We start from the raw sequence: 22,985 nt of genomic DNA, 5'->3' as shown, positions 1-22,985 counted from the left end.
AGAACCAAGAGTTTCACTGAAACCAGCTATGGTTGGTGGTAGCCATTTTGCTTTTTATTTCTCAGCACAGAGAAAAATAGAGAAGCTTCCTTTTCCCTCGTCTAATTGCAGGGAATATTGTATTTTATAGCAATAAAATCTCTAAGGATTTTAGATACTTTGAGCAGGTGAATTAAAAGTGATTCCAGAGAGTACTGATTTTTGTTCATAGTGGGATTCATATTTCCTGATGAGTCAATATGGACTGTGAAAAATCAAATCCTAATGTTTGTTTTTTCTTTTTCAATGTTCATATACAGTGTTAATGTATCGAGGTGAAGCTGTTGAAGATTTCACAGGACCAGATTGTCGTTTTGTGAATTTTAAAAAAGGTGACCCTGTATATGTCTACTATAAACTTGCAGAGGTATCACCAGAACTTTGGGCCGGAAGTGTAAGTAAAAGTTTGACAGGTGTTATATTCTTACTTTTGATGGGTAGCAGTGTAGAGTGTAGATTTAAATGACTGATTTCTTGGGGTCTTTGTAGAGTTAACCTGACCTCTTTGCCAGGCCCTGTGCTCCAAACACACCTTAGGCCTGGCACAGCATAGAAAGTCAGGAGACTTTCTGAAACAGAACTGAACTGGTTGTGGTTGCTACCCCTCACATCAAGTTCCAGAAGGCTCTACACATCATAAAGGTCATCATGATGAAAACCTGACAATTCTTAGCTTTGCTGCTTCAAAAGGGAAGGATTCATGGACATTAGAGTTAATCCTGTAAATTAAGTCTGAGATAGTAACTCAGGCATGCATATTTAAAGTTGATTTTTTGTGTATTTTACCTAATCATTTGTGCTGTTTTTACTCTAAAAAAGCAGAATATTATGTCCATTGTGTGCTTTTTTTCCCCCCTTTTTTTCTTTTTTGCAACTTCTGGGTCATCCATTTCCTGATTTTCCTATATTCTATGCCTGAAGGTTCCCCCAGGGGTTCTACTTCCAGCCAGTTGTATGGATCTTCTGATGAAAGACATGACATTGTTTATATCATGCTTTGATATTTTAAATGGGGAGATTCACTAGGAGTGTCCTCCTAGTGGCTTATGAGTATTGTCCTTTTCATTTAAAAAAATGTGATATGTGGATTGTTTACGTAAAATAGTAGCAAGGGTCTTTGATGACTGTAGGAATGTTCCAGTTTAGAGACATTCCGGGTTGCATCCTTGAAAGTTCTCACCCTAAATAAAACACCACACAGCAGAAAATAAGACAGAAAATAAGAGTAATCCCTATGGAAAGCTAGTTTCATTTTGTTGCCATTTCTGACTCTTAGGGAATGATCTTGAAACATGGTGCCTCTAGGTACAAACTTTATATTTAGACAGAGTCCCAGTTGCAGTACTCCATATAAAGAACCATCTATTGTTTCTTTCAAGTATACCAAATAGGATTGGTAACCTTTAAACTTGGAACTGTTTTTCCATGTACCTAAGTGGCATTTTTCATGTAGTAGTCGTCTTTCCTTCCTTCTTTGAGCTTTTGGATAAATGGGCTTGATTTGCATTTTCTCCTCTCACATTGTAGCCTGTTAACTCTGTTCATCCCTAGGACTCTTGCCATTCTGGGTGGCAGCACTCATCCTGTCTTCCTGAGGAGCCCTGCTTTCAGCACCTGACCAGAAAGGATCTTTGCCGACTGATGAGTGTTTGTTGTTTGCATTGCTCCTCTGGCATTCATTTGTCTTCTTTGCCTTCAGTCAGGTTGTGTTTTATCTTAGCTCCCTATAAAATGAAAAACTCAGTTAGGAAAGGACCCCTGTCTAATCCATCTTCCTTTTGAATATTTCCTTTCAGGGCAGTGGCACTTAAGTACATTTGTTCTGATAGTAGCTTATGCAGAATTTGTTCTCTTGTGGCAGTTCTTGGCTCCCCACCCACAAATCAAATCAACAGCACCTTGGCAGGGATGATGTATGGAAGCAAAATTATATATAAAAATTATTTCCAGTCATGAGCCTCCATGATTCTGCATCATTTTTTTTCGTATCACAAGAAATGGGATACTACCCAGTGTGTAATTATGGAGCTTTATATAATCTATGGTCTCATTTGACACAGATTAAGAAGAGATAAATGTGTTCCCTTTCTCCATACATCTCTGGTTTCTTTCCCTTTTCCAAATTTAACCTTAATAGAATTTTCATCAGAAGGGAAAAGTGTATTTCCCCTCAGACTCGCCTCTCATGTCATAAGTGTTATACTTAAGAAATTAAAAATTCTTTAGTTTTCAAAATGATTCTCCTTTTGAGTTTTCAGTTTTCATTCTGCAATGTTGTTGGTTTTCTAGAGTCTCAGACTTTATCTGCAGTGATGAAACTTTTAATTGCTCCGTCTTATCTAATCTTCATGGCAGTATTCTACCACTAATACTGGCTCTCAGATGGTTTCTAGATATAACAAGAACATTCATGAATGGGGATATTTTAGAGGTAGTGATAAGATGCCTTTTTTAATTTTCTTTTTTGTGCATTTGATTTGCCTATCAGTTTCCTTTAATTATTGGCAAGAATCTTCTGTTCCTTTTAGTCAGTAGTTAGTAATAGGAGTGTCTTTCTCAAGAGGAACTTTATATACCTTTTGTACACTTTATGTAACTTCATATAATTTAACTGTTGGTGCTGAAAATAAATGGGGTTCTTTTCTGCAGAGGATTTATTTTGGGTGAAACTGAAGCTTGATATGTGGTTTCATATGCATTATGTTGTAATTTTATTTTCTCCCCTGCTGAGGGCCATTGTCAAGTAGGAATGAAGCTTCAAAATTTCCTTGCCAGCGTACCCCATGTTAAATGGTGTGAGTCGGGAATAAAGAATTGCTGTTTGAATCTACAAGGCTGTGAGTGCCTCCTGATTCTGTGCCCAGCCAAGACTGCAGCATTAATTTTCTCCCCCCTTCTGATTAATTAAACAACAAGCAATGTGGCTAAAGGACCGTGCCTGGTAGGTTGTCCAATTCAACATATGGTTCTTACCCGTCATGGGAGAACTGACCTTTAGATGTCAGTTTCCTGTCTTGGGTTGAATCCACTGCAACCAGATCAACCCGTCACTGACTACCAGTCCAGCATTCAGCCATGCTTGTGGATAGGCCTAAGCACCAGTGTGGGTGGGTGAGGTTCTTGCCTCACCTCTGTTGGCCCCCAAATTTAACCTTGGTGCCAGTGGGGGGGTGAGGTTCTTGCCTCACCTCTGTTGGCCCCCAAATTTTAGACCATCACTAGTAGAAGGGAGGAGGATACAGAAATGCCACGACACCAAGCCAATTGACGGCTCCTTTGGAAAAATTGTGTCACTGATGACACCATCAGCAAAGATGCCAGCATTACCACAATTAACATGGGATGTGCTGGCAAGGAAATTGCATCACTAGTGACACCATCAGCAAGGATATGCCAGCAGTACCACAATTCGCTGCACCAGACGATAGTTCACAATGCATGCAACTCATATATAGTCCAAGCAAGTTCTGCAAGCAGTTCAAATCGGAGGAGTCTATCAATATGTTCATTTCCTCCCAAAGTAAATCAAGTCCTTGATTGAGCATTACTTGTTGAGTTATATTCATTGATGCATCAGTTTATACAGTTTACTGTGATAGCTATCATAGAAGCTGTAGTTTGGTTTTCTTAGTCTTCACTGGCACTGGGATGGAGATGGGAATTCTGGCAATGATGTTAAAGAGACATTATCCTGAACAGAATTATTAAATATAATGAAAAGGAAAAGTGAAAGTAAACAAACAGATGTGTTAATCACCTTTAAAAACAATAGTAAGCAAACAGATCTGTTAACCACCTTTGAAAACAATCATTAACAGCTGTTTACCTAATTTAGATTAAACCACTTAAATCACGTGAATAAAAAAAAAAAGAAAATTCGGATCCATTTTTTCATGAGCGCTCCTCATATAAAAATATGGACATACACACATACTGACATGCAACACAAAACAGTGCACTCATAACATACAACACATAAGACAATAATAACAGCCTTGTAGCTTTACCTAGGTAAAATCTCCATTGCAATGTTTAAAAACTCCACAGTCAAAAAATAAAACACAGTCAAAAAACAAAGCTGATCAGAAAAACATTAACCTAGGTTTGTATGAGCTCAAAAAATAAAATAGAACTTTATGATGTGGGAAAAATGCAATAATAAAATAAATATTGAAAAAAGGCACCGTGGTTAATCACTGTCGCAGATGTAAGAATAGCCAAGCTGGAGCTCTGGATATCAGCTGTTATGGATTTGAGTCAAATTATCTTCTTTTTGGTCTGTAGAAATTGTTTTAGTTAGTGTCTCTGGAATCTAAATCGGCTGCTGTTCTCCCTGTGGAAACACAAAAACAGAACCCCGACTCCAGACAAACACTGGGTCAGGAGCTTTCCAATGTCCTGTTAGAATATCTTTCCAAAGTACCTTAGGCTTATGTACATTTTTTGGATACATATGTCTTTCCGCAGCATTAAGTCCTGATGAATTCAAATTTAAAAAGTTTAGAGTAAAAAAGGGTTATTTTAAGTTTATCTTTGGGGGATATATACCCCTTTAAGATCCTTTTAAATTTAAGTCTTTCAAAAGCATTTTGCCTTAGTTTTTAGAATTACTTTAGTCCTTTTAATTTTTAGATGTGGTTTGAAACCATAGTTGTCTTAGCCCTTTGTATTTTCTATCTGAAATACCTTTACTTGACATTTTTAACCATTTTCCATCTTATTTCTATCTTCTAGTTTTCTTCTAAGGTTTTTATATTTACCCTTAGTTGCTTTCTTCTCTCCTAGTTTTCTTTCATTTCCTATTTTGTGGGTATAAAATTCTTGTCTTTCTACATCTTTTTATCTTCCTATATCTTTATCTTTCTACATCTTCTCTCTTTTTTTTACCTTTTTGTACTTCTATTTTTGAAGTTTTCCACTTCAAATTTTTAATCTTCTTTATCTAAATCTTTTATCTTATTATCTTCTTCATGGGTTATATTTTTTTTCCTCCATCATGAAGGCATCTTAACCACCTTCAATTTAACCTTTTAAAGCTATTTGCAATGTACTTAGACATTTTACAACTTTTTACTTTACCAAACAAAGATTATCTCATCTCCCTCTTTTTAGTTTAATAAGTACATTTTAATAGTTTGATGAGTAAAGCAATCTTTTTTCCTGCCATGAAGGTATCTCAACAACCCTCAATTTAACCTTTTAAAGCATTTCATTTATCATCTATACTGTACTTTTAAATGTACTTTTTCACCACCTACAGCTTCACTCTTTTAAACGAGGCTTAGATTTTGTTTAAATCGCTTAATATTAGTTTACATGGCTGCCCTTCAACCAAAGGCTCTTTTTTACTCCATTAAGAAGCTTTGTCTCAATCTGCCATGTACAAATACCTTTTTTTTTCTTTCTACCTTTCTCAAGCTTTTAAATTAAATCTAGTTTCCTCAAAATCTTTTTAAAGGGCATTTTACAACTTTTCACTTTACCACACAGAGATTATCTCAACTAGAAACATTTCTTTTTCCTTTAACCTTTTATATTAAAATATATTTCCACATCTTGAATCTTTTTATATCTCTTTTTTAACCATTAACCCTTTTTATAAATTCACATTCTAAAACAACCCTTATAAAATTACTCCACTTTAATAAGATGAAATACTTTCATGTTTTTTAAGGTACTGTTATACTGTAATTGAAACCCAGCTGAAACTTCTTATATTCTCTGTATATAAATTACACATGATAGAATCTTAACACTTAGTAACCTTGTTTCAGCAAAGACACAGACCAAAGCAATATTAAACATTTTTCCATTTGCCAATTTATGAAAACACACATAATGTTTAAATATATTACCTTATGGAACTTAATAAGTAAAGAGTACTTGATTTCATATTTAGTGGTTGATATTTTAACATTTTAGCTTTGTAAATGAATCAGCTGTCTGTAAAAACCAAGACAAGTATAGTGAACAGAACTAGTCATCTCTTTCTTGTTGAAGAAAAATCCTTCTACAGGATACCATAATGGTCCCATTGATATACTTAATAACTCATCTTTATAAAGCCATGGGCTACATTTTTGTATTGTAGCAACATATGCCATAGTTTTTCTTGTCTTACTGGGGTACCTCCTTCCTCTAACAATTTTTCTTCCTCGGAGGTGAACAACTTCAAATCTTGAGTCAACCATTTTCCTTAGTTTGCCTGAGAAAGTTCTAGGAACAGGCCACTTGAAATGAAAACAAAATAAATCAAAACAAGAACACATTGTTTTTTGAAATGGTCACCCATTTTTTTGCTCTCCTTCAGGAGCGAGCAAATTCACTTACCCCCAAGCTTCAGACATCCCACGTACGGGCCACCATAATGCCGCAGTCTTGGCTGGGCACAGAATCAGGAGGCACTCACAGCCTTGTAGATTCAAACAGCAATTCTTTATTCCCGACTCACACCGCCTCCACACAGGTTCAGGGGTAATCCAATCTCCCGAACAATTCACCTCCTAAAAACTTTTTCTCGAGGAGAACTCAGCGGGAACTCAGGCTGCAGGCACGCCCTACTCCCAGCAGCAATAATCTTCAACCTCCAACTTCCCTAAAACTCCTTTTGTCTTAAACCGGGAACACCCTAAGGAGTGGGATACTTCCTCAAACCTGATCAGCTCTAAACCCGGATCTGCCTTGGTCCTTGAGCAAGGTCACCTTACATGAAATGTCAACAGCGAAATCCATTTAACATGGGGTACACTGGCAAGGAAATTTTGAAGCTTCATTCCTACTTGACAATGGCCCTCAGCACTCCCCAAGTACTTGTAAAAGTAGATTTGGACAAAGCTAGGAAAGCATATACTATCAATACATCTGCTATCGTGGTAATACATTTTAGAGATTTTTGTATTGTTTTTACTTATTAATTTTTATGACTGTTGTGTATTGGTTAAGAAAGACATAAATATTGGTTTATGAGCAATGCTACAAAATGTACAGGTAAATTCTTGCTAGAGGTTATTTGGAATTGCATTTATAACCAGCTTTGATTTACATAGTTTTAACCATATAGTATCCAATAATCTTCTATGCAGATCTTTTATTTACTTCAGAAGTCTTAACTTTATATGCTCTGTGTTGAGAATTAAGCTAAATGTAAAAAAGAAAACTTCAGTGGTTGGAAATGTTGCTTTAATAGTTCTGTACTTAATTTTTATTTGGAATAATAATCTCAGTGTAATTGTTATAGCAACTTTCTTTCTTGGTTATACCATATACTTATCTATTATGTGTATATTTCCTGCCACTTCTGAGAAATCTCTTATTTATATTCCTTGTACAGAATTTATTTGATATTTGTCTCTTTTGCACTATAGGTTGGCCGTATGTTTGGATACTTTCCAAAAGATTTCATCAAGGTAGTTCGTGAATATACTAAAGAAGAGCTACAAATTCCAACAGATGTAAGTTATGGATTTCTTTTTTGTTCTCAATTGTAAACTGGCTTATAAATCCATCAGTTATATTCAGTTAACTGCTTCTGAATGTTTTATAATGTGTTTGGGGGGCAATCTAACATTTGTGTGTCAGATTTTCATTTGAAATCAGACTACCTGTAAAAAAAAAAGTTTGAAAGGCATTCAAGGGTGATTATATTATAATCTGAGAGTTGTCTAATATATTGAAACAGATATTCTAAGAGGCAAATAATTTCATTTTACAGGCAAAACTCATTGGATAGTTATTAGACATTTTAAGTATATTTAGGTTAAATTAATAAACTCTAACTTTTATACTAGGCTAGAAATATGTACTTACAAAGGTTTTCTTATTCTTAGTCATATATGGGATCATAGTCATGTTATAGATTTGGAAAAGGGGACCTGAGCGTTTCAGGTGATGTTCAGTCTCAGATCTTTTAAGGCCCCAACTGCTTCCTTTATACAACATTCCTGTATGGTGCTCTGACTTAAATTGATTTTGTGACTGAAAGGATTTCGTGTTCTAGAATTCTCACTTCAGCTGATTATTTTCTAGAGTTTTAAATTGTATAGTAATTGATGCCCACCAACACTGAAACATCTTTGGGCAGCTCTTTGTAGTGGCTGTAGAATATGCAAACTGCTAGGCTAGGACAGTTCTTAGATTAGATGAACTGAATGGATAAAGTCATCCTGTTTGTTGTTGCTGTTCCTAAAAATTCTTTATAATCTCAGGGGCCATAAAATCACTTCTGTTGCTTGTTGGACTTCATTGTTGGTAAAGAGAGTTCTTGGGATTTAAGCTGTGACAGCAGTTCACTGATTACAGAGAACTCATTTGTTTTGAACTCTGCCTTCTCATTGTATTTCCCATTACATGCATCCCTCATGGCTTAGAAATGCATGTGATGAGGAGAGGAAATCACTCATCCGTACTACATTGAACTGCCTCCCCACCCCCGGAACCCCCGCAGAATATTATGAAGATTTAATTAGGAATGGAAATTTTCTAAAAACATGTCCATTCATACTATGGCTCCTTTTATATCAATTTACTTACTAGTAGCAAGAAGGAAAACTAGATAATATACACATAATCCTGAGAGAGATCTTAGTGACTGTGAAACCCTGATGAAGAGAAAGGTGTATACCTTGTTGAATCTTGTTTTCAGTTTGTTCTTGTGGTAATAATAATGTGAGGAGCCTCCTTAATATCATTCTTTATTCCATCCAATGTACTTGTATCTCAGTAAGATACTTTAAAACTGATTCATTTTTCTCAAGGCTGCAGGATCTTCCAGCTTCTCCTGAGCAAATGATTAAGAATTAAATTTCTGAAACATAGGTGTAGATATTAAGAGCTGGAGGATCCTATAAGTGATACCTTGCCTTTCCCTACTTATGTTCAGAGCAAATTGAGAGAGACCCAAGAGTCAGGCAGTTGGAAACCAAATTGTCACCATTTTTACTCATTATGCTTTTTAAAGAATATGACCCATGTTAAAAAAAGAAAGAAAGAAAGAATAGACTTTCTAACACTGTAGTCTAGAAAAAGACAGATTTACTCAGCCATAGATGGAGTTAGGCAGTGGGGGTTGGAGGAGGGTAATCTGGTTGACCTCAAAGATTCTTTAGAACCAATCCTGAATTTGGGAGCGTGGATGAGTTTGCTTTTGTGATACTTTGTTATTGACACATTAATGGTTTTCTTTTCCTTACAGGAGACAGATTTTGTTTGTTTTGATGTTGGAGGAGATGATTTTGATAATTATAACATAGAAGAACTTCTAGGATTTTTGGAATTGTATGATTCTGCAAATGAAGATTCTGAGAAAGCTATAGAAAAAGTGGGACAATTTCCTGAAGTCTCCCAGGATGTTGAACCTGAACCTAAACCAGTAGTAGCAAACTCACAACAAATTGAAAGTGCATTCTCAGAAAACACTGTGGATCTTGAGGAACAATTTTTGGCTCAGAAGTACCATCCTCATGCAGATAGTCAAACAGATAATGCTCAGGGTGAACAAAGATCATTTGAACTTTTTGAAGAAATACTACCAGATAAATTGAAAGTGCCAGAAAGTGAAAAAAACAAAACCAGTAACATTTCTCAGGTCTCAAATGAACAGGAGAAGACTGATGCTTATAAACTTTTGAAAAAAGAAATCAATCCTTATCTAGAAACCAAAGAAAACAAACAAGAAATGAGTATAATTTGGAAGATTTTAAAGAAAACTGAAACCACAGCCAAAAGGGTAGACATTTCTCAGGTCTCAAACAAACAGAAGACTGATGCTTATAAACTTTTGAAAAAAGAAATCAATCCTTATCTAGAAACCAAAGAAAACAAACAAGAAATGAGTATAATTTGGAAGATTTTAAAGAAAACTGAAACCACAGCCAAAAGGGTAGACATGATGGACAAGGAACGAGGTGATATGGAAATGGGAAAGGAGGAAAGTCCTCTGGCAGATGAGGAAGCCCAGGGACTCTTTGACAGAAGTGACGAGGAAAACACTCAGACTTCAGGGATAAGTGAAGTATTTCAGGATAAAGATTCTGACGATCTTGAAAAAGACAACCCTAAGGAACATCTGAACACTTTAGAGTCTACAGAAAAGGCTACTGGAAAAGAAACCTCAAAAGAGGACCTTGAGGACATAGGGCATATCACAGACGCAAAAAGCCAGGGTCCTGCTTCTGCAGACCTTGAAGATGATATATTCCCACAGAGTCCACATATAGCCCTAAAGCCAGAGCTTAGCGATCAGGAGGAAGACTTGCCCATAATCCGCAGCTTCTTTATAGAACAAAAGTCCTTGCAACGCTTCCTGAAGTACATTGATGTCCAAGAACTGGAAGCCATGTTGCAAGAAATGTCTTTAAAGCTGAACTTAGCACAGCAGGAGAGCCTACCCTATAACCTAATGCCCTATTATCTAGAAAAAGTTCTAGATAAGGTCTTCCGTGCCTCTGAGTCACACATTTTGAGCGTAGCAGAGCAAATGCTTGATAATCGTGTGAATGATAATACAGACACAGGAATAAAGGAAAGTAACATATTTGAAGAGGCTGCAGTGCTTGATGATATCCAAGACTTGATCTATTTTGTGAGGTACAAGCACTCCACAGTGGAGGAGACTGCTCCATTGATAACAGCGCCTCCTCTAGAGGAAATCTGGGCTAAAGCTGAAGGTAAATACCTGCCTGCGGCTTGGGCTGGAGAAAAGGAGTTGTTCTTCCAAATGTTTTTGTGTATTATTGTAAAGTTCTGTTCAGTTTCCATGTGCCTAAAGGAGAAAGAAGGCTGACTCAGGAGCCCCATATGTTACTTTATTCATTCTTTTGGGCTACAGCATGAAAGGATATTGCTTATTCTTTTTTTCCTTTAGGACAGTTGGGATTGGTTAGCATGTTCAATAAGAAATTTTATAAAAAGCAAAAGAGAAAGATATAAATGAGAAACTAATGCACAAAAGTAGACCTGTTAACAGTACACATTTTATGTTAAAATTATAAAAGGGCTTTATTAAACATAATTTCTTAATCATAAAATACCTGTACTAGATCATGTGGGTGTGGAGTGACTAGCATAACGTTTTTTTTTTTTTTTTAGTATTTAATCTCTTTTTATGTGATGCTGAGGATCGAACCCAGTGCCTCACCTACACTAAGCAAGTGTTCTACCAGTGCCTCACCTGCGCTAGGCACTGTGACTCATATATTTAGTGAAACACTCGATGAATATTGAAACTGAAGAGAGACAATTCTTATTCTATAGCATAAAATAAAATAGCCATTTCCCCTTTCAATTTTAGAGCTACTTATAACAGAAGGTACTCCTGTTGATGCTGCTGATACAGAAAACCAACTAGAGATAAAGGTCGAAGAGCCAGCAGATGCCACCCTTTTGGACAACATACTTTTCTTGTTATATTCATTCTTGCTTTATTTGTCTAAGATGGTAAGTTTGACATAGTTTCTTCAATTAGAATGTTGATTATTTATTAGTTTTTAAGTGGCTTCTGGTCATGAAGTGAAAAACTTAAAATGTCTTTATGAAAATGACTCTTGACCCTTTGAGTAGATAGCTCCTGAAACAAAAGCCATAGGGGTGTGGCTTTAATGGCTACTTGGTTTAGCACATGAAGATTTGCTGTCTACCAAGGCTAGACATTTGCACACCTGTAAAAACTTGGTTCTTCCCCTCAGAACCCTTCATTCTGGCAGGGAGATAACAGCATTCACTTGAAACACAGTAAGATAATGGCAGAAAGAGAGGTATTTATTCGATGGTAGAACATTATTGTACATAAGTGCATTTATTATGGTTGGAAGGGTGATCAGTAAGGTCAGAAAGTGGTTGAGATGTGTTTGAAGCACAGGCAAAGGGCAAACAGGAGTCTGACATGTGGTTTGTTGTTGATTAGACAGGCTGGGGTGGTGGGGGAAGCTGGCAGTCAGAAGAAATGTGTTCAGAGAAATGGAAACATGAAGAAAGGATATTTGGGGAGGGCAGGAGAATGTGAATAGTTGGTGTTGTAAAGTGTGAAGTTGGAGGGGGATGGGCCTGTTGGAGAGGCCAGCAAATCTTAAAGGAAGTCATGAGCCAAAGTAGCATTAGACCATTAATAGTGGGGATCCTTAGGAAGTTTTAAGAATGAAAGGAATTAGGTTAGATCTGTTTCTTAGAAAGAGTCACTTAAGGCTGATCTTTCTAAAGAAAATCATGATCCAAACAAGACATTTAATCTGTCTAGAAGCTTATCTAAGCATTTTAGGACTTACCTCCCCCCTATTGGTATTTGTTGATATTGGACTTTTAGAGTTTAATTATAGGAATGAGAAAGCTTTTAGAGGTTGGAGGATAAGATGGTCCTAGGGACATTGTGACAGTAATCCTCCTCAACTGAAGTTGCTTCCTGTAGGTTGTATTATTTCAAGGCTTGTGTAAGAAAGATGATGTTGTTGTTTTCCTTGTAAAATGTATAGATTTTGAAGCCAGGTAGATCTGGTTTCAAATCCCAAGGTTATCATTTAGACGTTTGGGCAAATAACTAAACTTTTGAAAAAAGTTTTCCTCATCTGTAAAATGTAGATAATGCTTACTCCAATCATAAGAATTAAATGATTTTACAAGGTAAAATGTCTGGTGAGGTGTCTGGCATTTTGAAGGGTTTTACCCCTACACATGCCCTAATTCTCATGTAGACAGTCAGAAGGTGGTATAAAGACAATGAATACCTGGGGAGGAAAGACCACCAGGGTGGAAAAGATGTGGTGGGGAGAAACAAATCATTTTTCAGTTGGCTCCATGTTTGTTCATGATGGTGGCAGCCACCTGGGTAAGGGGTATATACGAGCCAGGCAGTTAGAATAATGATATTTCCAGTGATTAAAGCAGTCTTCCACAGTCATAATTTGATTAGCAGAATGAATCAGCATCACTTGGAAAGTTAACAGCCTCACGATATGGGAAGGATTTCTTTATTCATATTTTTAGGTATGCACAGAGCCCTCCTCTAGGTCTAGGTCAGGGGACATGAATGTGGTGCAGGTATGGTCAGTGATTGTACAGTGATAGGTAAGACATAGACGTGAGTGGCAAAGAAGAGGCACAATGTTAGGAGACTGATTTGAAAGGAGATTTCAAAAAGGCATTTTGATGGCCCAGTATGTACAGGACATTGTGCGAGGACTAAAAGAGTCTAACAGGTGTAAGGCATGATTGTGATTTTTGAAAGCCTTAAGAAAAGGACTTAACAAATATATGCAAAAATTATGAACAAGTCAATATAAAATCTTAAACAAGTAGTATGATATCTGATAGGACTGGAGAGTAATAGGCTCTGATGTGTTTGGGAGATGTGCCCCAATCAGATTCATTGATCAATGGAATCTTAGCAGAATCTTAGTGTTAGAAGAAACCTTGGAAGGCTGTTAGTCTAGTTTCTCACTCATTGCTGTTATTTTCTTTACTGTGGCCCTGACGAATAGTTATGAGGCCTGTACACCAGTATTTCCTAGCATGAGTCACTCTCTTACAAGGCTATATGTTCTTCTGTTGTCTAGTTCATCCTTGTATTGACTCCAAATTTTCCTCCACATGATTTCCTCTATAAAATTGAATTCTTTTCTACATAGAAATCCTTTAAATATTTGAAGTTATATCTTAATTTAAAAATTATTTTTAGTATTTTTATCATGGAAACTTTCAAATAAGAGCAGAGAGAATAGTAGGGGACTATAGGTAACCATAACATACTGTATATTTTAGAATACTAGAAGAAAAGATTGTGAAAGTTTTACCCTAAAGAAATGATGTTTGAGGAGGTAGATATATTTAACTGATTTAAACGTTACATAGTGTATACATGCATCAAAATGTCATGTTACCTAATTCAATAATTATAATGTTTGTTTCTATGTACTAGTTAAAAAATAAATTTAATTAGAAAAGCTTTAAAGAAAAGCATAGAGAATAGTATAATGAACCCACGGGCCATCACACAACTTAACAGTAATTCCTTGATAGCCAATATCAGTGAGTTTTTTAAATTTGTTCTAATTGGTTATACATGATAGCAGAATGCATTTCAATTCATTGTATATAAATGGAACAAAACTTTTCCTAGTTGTACACAACACGTGTAGTCCTATATGTACCTCGGGTAATGAGGTTCATCTCATTCCACCATCTTTCCTATCCCTCTGCCCCCTCACCTGTCCTACCTCCCCTTTGCCCAAAGTTCCTCCATTCTTTCCATGCCCCTTACCACCCACCTCACCCCCATTATGGGTCAGCATCCACTTTCAGAGAGAACATACAGCTTTTGGTTTTGGGGATTGGCTTACTTCCCTTAACCTGATATTCCCATTCACCCGCAGATGCCATAATTTTTTTCTCTTTTAATGCTATAAGTAATATTCCATTTCATATATGTACCACAGTTTCTTTATCCATTCATCTGCTGAAGGGTTGGTTCCACAAAACTATGGAATGCTTCACAAATGTGGGTGTCATCCTTGCTTGGGGACTATGCTAATTTTTTCTGTATTGTTCCAATTTTAGTATATGTGCTGCCAAAGCAAGCACACTCTGAGTTTTAACAAATGTAGATACCCATGTAAAAACTACCATAATCAAGATATAGAACAGTTTTTTTTTCACTAGAAAAGGGGTTTCCTTGGGATCCTTCCCAGTGAGTGCCTTCACCACCTGTTCCAGGCAACCATTGATAACTTTTTTTTAAACTATAGATTCATTTTTCCTACAGTACTGTTTCATATATATGCCACTATAAGTGGACTCATGTCTAGGAGTGCAATTGCCTCCTACGTTTAATGTATGTTTTTATCTTATGTGATACTGTCAAGCCATGCTAAAAAATGACCACAATCATTTTATACTTCCACCAGCAATTTAGGAGACTTCCACTTGACTTCATCTTCACTAGCACTTGGGCCATTCTAGTGGGTATGTCTTTGTGAGTTTATTTCCTGATAATTAATGATATTGAGTGAACTTTTTTTTTCTTTTGAGATAGGGTCTCACTAACTTCCTTAGGCCCTTGATAAGTTGCCAGCCTCAAACTTGGGATCTTCCTGCCTCAACCTGGGATTGATTGCTGGGATTACAGATATGTGCCATGATGCCAGGATCAAATACTTCTTCATGACCTTGTTGACCGTACTGTTTTTGTATGTCAACTCTCTCTGGCTAGCTGGAATCCAGACTTCTCCCAGCTCAGTGCCAACTGTGGGATTGGTTAGCTTATAGTTGTTCTTGTCCCTCACAGGTACTGCTTAGAATGTAGCCCCAAACTGAAGACCGCCTCCATGCAGATTTCTGGAACTCTTTTTCTTTGTGGCTCCCATCTTTCTGGTAGTTTTCTCTACATATTTTTGGCTGCTTAATCTCCTGGAACTCTGGTCTCTCTCTCCTCAGTGAGACTGCTGTGCCCCATTTGTGTTCCCCTTTTCAAACTGAGGTCTAGAGGGTGCCTCCAGGTAGAATGCTCACCTATTCGTTCTCCTGCTCTTAGGGGTGACAGTTGCATGTTCCTTGTGGCTTTCTATCTGAAAAATAGCTCTTTAAAAATCTTTTTTGACTGGGCATGATGGCACATGCCTTAATCCTAGTGGCTCGGGAGGCTGAGACAGGAGGATCACAAGTTCAAAGCCAAAAGTGAGGTGCTAAGTAACTCAGTGAGACCCTGTCTCTAAATAAAATACAAAATGGGGCTGAGACTGGGGATGTGGCTCAGTGATCAAGTGCTCCTGAGTTCAATCCCTGGTACCAATATATATATTCCAACTTTCTGGTTGCTTTCAGTGGGAGAACAAGTCTCATATAAGTTACTCTCTATTGATTTCTCCTTTTGTTGTAACTTTTGCAATAATTGAAAAAAATATGTTTGTGGGACTTCTAGGATATATTGTAGTTTGGGTGAATAAATGACATGCAAAAGAAAGAAAGATGAACTAAAAAATATAAAATCTGACACAGAAACTAGGTAGAGCACTGCAGTCTACAAATGAAAAAATAAGGTATGCAGTGAGAACATTCAACAGGATCCTGCTGCAGTCTGAATGTTGATGTTTTCCCAAAATTCATATGCTGGAACCACATAGCCAGCATGATCATATTAAGATCCAAGACCCTGGGTAGTGATTAAACCATTGGAACTCAACCCTCAAGAGTGGGAGCAGAGACCTATGAAGGAGGCTCAAAGGAGATCCCTGGATACTCCTCCTATCTCAAGATACAGCAACAAACTAAGGTCTTGGAAGCAGAGAGTAAGGCCAAACAGACCCCGAGTCTGTCAGCCATTTGATCTTGTGTTGCAATAAACTTTTGCTGCTATAAATTACCAAGTCAATTTTGTTAACACTGACCCAATGGGCCAAGACAGAGGCCTAACTAGGGACAATAGAGGAAGCTTCCCCGGGAACAAGACAGACTGACATTTAAACAAGCAGGCATTAAGGATGAGGGATGGATAGATTGAATTCTGTAAAGCCCCAGAGGATCCATTTAATGGACTTGATTCCAATAAGGCCAAAGTGAGAGTTGGTGGGCACTGAATTATGTAGTTCTAATATCTCATTTTAAGGATTTAGACTTGTCTCCTAAGTCAATGGAAAGGCATCAAAAAGTTTTAAGTAGAAGAGATGCAAGGGTAGAGGCCATAAATCAAAACTGAAACAGCTGCTTTTGGTGAACTCTGAAAAGATGGTTTGGGCAACTCTCCAACAAATTAGAACATAAAAGGAAAATGGGACTGTCTTTCCCCGGCTTGGTGATACGTAGTCCATACAGCTTTATTTCCTGGAGGACCCAGCAAATCACTGTGTCAGGAGAATGTGGGGCAGGGTGGAGGTACTCATGCTATTGAGCAGACAGAGTAAGCAAAGGTGTTTGTCTGAGCTGCCAACCCCCTTGCTCACCCTTGTCCCCTAGTCTGTCTCAACCCTAAATATAACAGCAAATCACTTACAGAATTTATAAACATTGTACCTTTGCTGGAAATTTGGGGGCCACATGAATTTTCATAATGGCACCAAATATAACAACATTGAAGAGCAAATTTGTTAAAAGTCTTCTAGCATCCCCTCAAAATCTCATAGGCTTCGTCCTTCTGCCTACTAGAATATCAATTCCACTAAGGCAGATAATTTTTATCTGTTTTGGTGTATCAGTGAATTCCTATCTAGTACCTAGGACAGGGTCATACCTATTTTAGGAACTCAAAAATGTTTGTCCACTAAAACAATAAACCTTCATTTCCGATTGCCTCTGTTTCGGAAAAAACTCCATTTTTTCAATTCCTTATGAAATAAGTTTGAACCTCCTCTTCTTCAGAGCTGCCCTTGAATACCCAAAGATTCATTAATATGCTCTGACCAAGAACCTTGATGCCTCACCTTCCACAGAGGGAGGAGATGGTCGAGAATAGGATTTCAGGCTTCCCTACACCTAAAGTTTCTGTAAAAAGTCAATGTGAAACTAAATAACCTACCTTTTACACAACTAGTCACAAAATTGTCTCTTTTAAGTAACTAAAATAATGTGTATACACATTATCTTTCCTACTTTCACCAACATGAAACAATATTAATGAAAATATCAACATACTCTCTTAAAAGTGCATAAAAATACTTTTCATTTTTGTATTACATTAAGTTTTTTTTAAAGCATAGTGCTTACTCTTGCTTTATAAAATAGCATGACTTCGTATTTAGACTTTGTTCAGTGGGTCTCTTTTTTCCTCTGAATATATGTGTTCATTGTAGAAAATGAAATCTATCTATATAGCTAAATATGAATACTTACATATATACATGTATATACATATGTATACACAAATATGCACACACTCATATACTTAAAAAAATTAAATAAGTCATAATCCTTTCCTCAAGTTTCTTTTTTATGCCCCAATATATACATGGTTTGAATTCTACTATATATATACAATATTGTATCTTGATGCCTTGTGGATTGCACACTATGGTATACTAACTAAAGCATATTCATTCCACATTTATGATACAATAATGTACTTTATAAAGAGTTCAGTACAAACAAAAATATCACTGGGCCAGCTTTTCAGTAGAGGTTTGATTTTGAACTAAAGGAAGAGAAAAGGGAATCTGGGGAGAGAGAAATTTGCGGCAACAGAAGAGGCTGTCTGCAGGAGAGAGGAGCAGTCATTTGAGTGAAGCAAAATATTTATACTGAAGAGAAATGTAAGAGGTCCGTGGGAAGATATGCTGGAGACCCAGTATAGTATTGTTCTAGAAGAAAGAAAGTTGAAGTATGCTGATGGGCAGTCAGGTGTAGCTGTACCCACAGTCTCAGCTATGGAATAGAAAGAGGTGCACTGGATTCTACTGGATACCCATACAACATTGTTCTATAGTTATTTTAATTTCATATATATATATATATATATATATATATATATATATATATATATTCTGAACGTATATGTGAATATATATTGCAATATTTTCCAAGGCATAACTTTTTTCCTGCATAAGGAAACATCTTTGATTTATTCCAGAAATGCTGAGAGCCATAGCCAAGTAGGAATGACTCATGGCATTTTTGGATTGAAAGGTGACCCTGCTCAGGGATTAGGGTGGCTCTGGGTTTAGGGTGGATCCTGCTGGAATAGGGTGGCTCCAGGTTTAGGGTGGATCCTGCTGGAATAGGGCGGCTCCAGGTTTAGGGCTGATCCTGCTGGGATTAGGGCATATCCTGCTGCCTCAGGCGCCCGCTCCTTGAGTTCCCATTGAGTTCTTATGGGATTCTGAGAGAATTGGTATGCAGAGCCCGGTGGAGGGAGTGTAGAGTGTCCGTGAGAGTTCGGGAATAAAGAGTTGCTGTTGGAGTCTACAAGATTTTGTGGTGGCTTGGTTATTTTGTGCCCAGCCAGACTGCGGCACAGAAAAAGTTCTTATTTTTAAGATACTAGGACAAAAACTCTTTTCAGGTAATGGAACTGACTAAATTTAGTCTAATTTTGCAAATGTAACTCTTTGTTGCCAACAAGCTTCCTGCAATCCTGTAATCAGTGCTCATGCAGTAACTTCCATTCCCATCATGGAAAATGTGAAGAAAACATACAAAGTTCTTACTTTGCATCATAATTTACCTTCAGTGTAGAGATTATTTTTAACAGTTGGTATATAATCTTCTGTCACTTTTCCTGAAATTTTTTCTAAGAGTTTATTTTCTGGCTGTAATTTAGCAAAAGGCAAGTCAAAATGCCTGCTGGGAAGGATTACATTTATTCCTGTTTTGAATTTACACAATAAAAACTCAATCCTATAATTGTGATTTTTAAAAATTACACTAAGATTCTATCTCAGCAATTTAAGAAAGAAAAATGGAAGTCACGGAAAAGTGTGCTGCATTCTAGTGCATGTTTGTTTTTAATTCTGAGTATTCATCTATCACACAAAACCCACTTATGTCATGGGACACTTAGGCTTCTGGTCAAAGGCATTAGGTTTTTTTTTAAACCCACATTTAAATTATTAATAAAACATAATTAAACTCAATATTTTTAAATTGCCTAAAAAAGATTTACTTTATTCTTATTCTACTTTACTTTTAACATCAATCAAAGTTTTCAGTTTTAGACAGCCTTGTTCTATAAATTATGCATATGAGCCAAAAATATCCAGGAGGGTGGCAGGGAAGCCCAAGCACTTTAAGAAATATAGTTGATTCCTTCCTTCAATTTGTAAATGAGGTATAATGCTAACTCATCCTATTTTTTCACCTATGGAAGTTAAGTTTCCCAATACTGTATAGTAGCTTATTCAAAGTCACAGACTATGCTAAAGCAAGCTCTCTGTTACCCTTTTAGATCTGCCATTCCAAACAGCACATGCAAATGACTTAATGTGTCCTCCAGATGCTAATGTTTATGATGTGTGAATCATAGAGCAGCTAAAATTATATAACTCCTCCAAAACAAATCTTCCCTTTGGCTTTCTCACTGGCCATTGGACCCTTATTTCACTCATAAAGATGAATCTGAATTATAGTCAGAGTTAAAAAATAATGGAACAAGATTACTTAGGAGGGGTTTTTATTTTATTTAAATATCTAACCAGATATTAACTTTATTAATTCATTTTATTTAACAATAAATGGATTTTAATTATGGCCTGGGATCTCAGACATGGGCCTCAATGAATCTTTCCCTCATTCCACATTCCATTTCTTTCAGTATGAAGAGGTACAGGCCTCCTTTTAAATACAAAGCATGTTCATCTTGTCATTCAGCTTCTTGAAAGAAGACTTGTTTAACAAATAATTTTATGAGCACTCACTATGAGCAGTAAATACTGCCGAGGCATTGCCTGTCAAACAATTTGATTTTCACAACCAACTTAATTCTTCTGACTATGTTAAGTTAACTCTTCAGATTCTCTAGCCAGGGCCACCACAACTGGGCATGTGCCATTTTTACCATTACATTTAGTTTTTTTCATATTTAAATATTTATTATCATTGAAAATGGACTGATCAGATCTATCCATTGTTTATTTGTCTTGAACAAACAGCATTGACTTGATTTCTGTAGCCAGAAAGTCTTGAAATCAGGGGAAACATTTTAAATTTTTATGCAGTTCAATTTGTTAATTTAAAATTTATGCATTATTCTTTGGGTGCTACATGTAAGAGTTCCATCTAACCAAAATTTTAAATTTTTTTCTTTTATCTTCCAGAAATTTTGTGATTATAGTTTTTACATTTAGGTCTAAGAACAATTTTGAATTAATTTTTGTGTATAGTATGCAATAAGGGCTTACATTTATCTTTATTCATGTGGGTATTCAGTTTCTCCAGTGTCATTTGTTGAGAAAAATAATCATTTCTCATTGAATTACCTTGGTGCCTTTTAAAATTTAAAATCAATTGACCATGAATGTTAGTTTGTGGCCTCTCAGTTGGTTTCATTAGTCAATAAGTCTTTTTGATGTTGTTGTTCATTACAAATTATTCATAATTGTGGGATTTATTTTAATATATTTGTACATGAACATAACAACTTGCTCAATCTCCAATATATTTAAACTTCCATAGAAATACACTCAAGTCTTCTCAACAATTAGTTTATCATATGATAAACCTCCCCCTGCATACTGATGTTTTAAAACACTGCTATTAGATTCTCTTTCACCTTGTGCATTTTATTTCAAATTAACTTATTTTATTATTTTACTTAACAGCCTTATTGAGATGTAATTACAGTACAATAAACTGAATATATTTGAATTGTACCATATGTGTATATCTCTGAATCTATCGCACTGAAATTAGTGACTATATCCTTCATTCCCAAATGTTCCCTCCTCACATTGGTAGTTCATCCCTGCAAGATGACTTTTGTGCTGTCCCCACATCAATCTCCAGGAACCATTAATCTGCTTCTTGTGTTATAAATTACTTTTTATTTCCTAAAATTATAATAAAAATAGAACCATACCATAGGTCTTCTCTTTCCTGGCTTCTTCAACTCTACATGATTATTTTCTGTTTTTTCTATGGATCATGGTGTTACAAAGCCTGTTCTTTTTTATTGCTCTGTAGTAGTAACCATTGTAGACATACAGTTTAATTTGTTGATTAATTAACTTCTTGATGAACATTTGAGTTTCTTCCAGTTTGGGGCTATTATAAATAAAGTTGGTGCAACATCTGTATAAATGTGTGTTTTAATATCTCTTAGTTAAATTTCTAGGAATGGAATCTAAAGATAACATGAGGTGTATATATTTTAATTTTCTTAAGGTTTTCTTATCTGTTTTTCAAAGTAGTTGCACCATTTTACTTTACCACTAGCAGTAAATAAGAAATTTTGTTCCTGAGCTGGGGATGTGGCTTACGCAGTAGCGCGCTCACCTGGCTTGCATGCAGCCCGGGTTCGATCCTCAGCACCACATACAAACAAAGATGTTATGTCCGCTGAAAACTAAAAAAAAATAAACAAACATTAAAAACTTCTCTCTCTTTCTCTCTCTCTCTCTCTCTCTCTCTCTCTCTCTCTCTCTCTCTCTAAAAAAAAGAATTTTAGTCCCTTCATAGTCTCAATGACACTCATTACAGTTGTTTCCATTGTATTCATTCAAATAGGTCATATCTCATTGTAGATTTAATTTGCATTTCTAACTAATGAATCATTTGTGTTGAGTATCTTTTTGTGTTCTTATTTTCCAACCATGTATCTTCTTTGAGGAAGTATCTTCTCAAATATTTTTCCTAGTATTTTTTCTTATCATTGAGTTTTGAACAGTCTTAAATGGCATGGGCTCTCTCTCATCCAGTGAGGATGTACATGGAACAAGGTACAGGAAAGTGTGGTTGTAGAGTCGTGAATCAAGTCCTCTGGAGACCAAGCAGGAAGCAGGTCTCATTTTACTGCATAGTTACCATGTATATGTACCCAGGTAGTAGCTAAGCAGATTACAGACAGCCACCAATACAATTTCTGGCCAACTGTCCTTGAGGCAACCAATCAAGGAGCAGACTGTGGAGCAAACACTGGGACCACAAACATGTGGCCACATGGTCCTGTGCTGTGCCTAGGGGGTAAGTGGTTTGTCACTCACACGCCTAGCACAAGGGGAGTGGTTTGCCACTCAGGCACCTTAACATATGCCACATATGCAGTACTCCATGCGCTTGTCCTCACATTAAACAAGTCCTTTATCAGAATAAGGTTTCAAAATACTCTCTCCCATACTGAAGTTTATTCTGTTAACAATGCTGTCTGAAGGGCAGAGTCTTTATTTTCTATGAATTCTAATTTGTAGTTTTATAGATCATACTTCTAGTGTATCTATAAAAAACTGCCTAAATCAAGGCCAGAAAAATTTCACCTGTTTTGTTCCAGAAATTTTATGCTTTTAGGATTTAATAAATTTTATATAGTGTTTAGATACAAGTCAAAT

At 36.3% G+C, this 22,985-nt stretch overlaps 1 protein-coding gene and 1 non-coding gene across 7 annotated transcripts in view; one reads left to right on the top strand and one right to left on the bottom strand.

Moving 5' to 3' along the window:
* LOC144374946 (transport and Golgi organization protein 1 homolog) overlaps positions 1-22,985 on the top strand; it is a 100,652-nt gene that overhangs the window by 53,893 nt on the left and 23,774 nt on the right. For 5 of the 6 annotated variants that reach the window (XM_078037668.1, XM_078037672.1, XM_078037669.1 and 2 more), the window contains 3 exons: positions 7,404-7,490; positions 9,230-10,703; positions 11,327-11,472. In XM_078037668.1, the coding sequence (XP_077893794.1) occupies positions 7,404-7,490; positions 9,230-10,703; positions 11,327-11,472 (1,707 nt within the window). Of the gene's footprint in view, positions 1-299; positions 434-7,403; positions 7,491-9,229; positions 10,704-11,326; positions 11,473-22,985 lie in introns of all 6 variants that reach the window. The other variant, XM_078037673.1, reaches the window with a different exon arrangement.
* Positions 14,498-14,604, bottom strand: LOC144374961 (U6 spliceosomal RNA). The gene has a single exon (XR_013434186.1). It is a non-coding gene; the product is annotated as a U6 spliceosomal RNA (small nuclear RNA).

This window comes from Ictidomys tridecemlineatus, unplaced genomic scaffold, assembly GCF_052094955.1.
Source record: "Ictidomys tridecemlineatus isolate mIctTri1 unplaced genomic scaffold, mIctTri1.hap1 Scaffold_97, whole genome shotgun sequence".
Classification (NCBI taxonomy): domain Eukaryota; kingdom Metazoa; phylum Chordata; class Mammalia; order Rodentia; family Sciuridae; genus Ictidomys; species Ictidomys tridecemlineatus.
The sequence above is the reverse complement of the archived record's forward strand: the minus strand, read 5'-3'. Positions and strand labels throughout refer to the sequence as shown.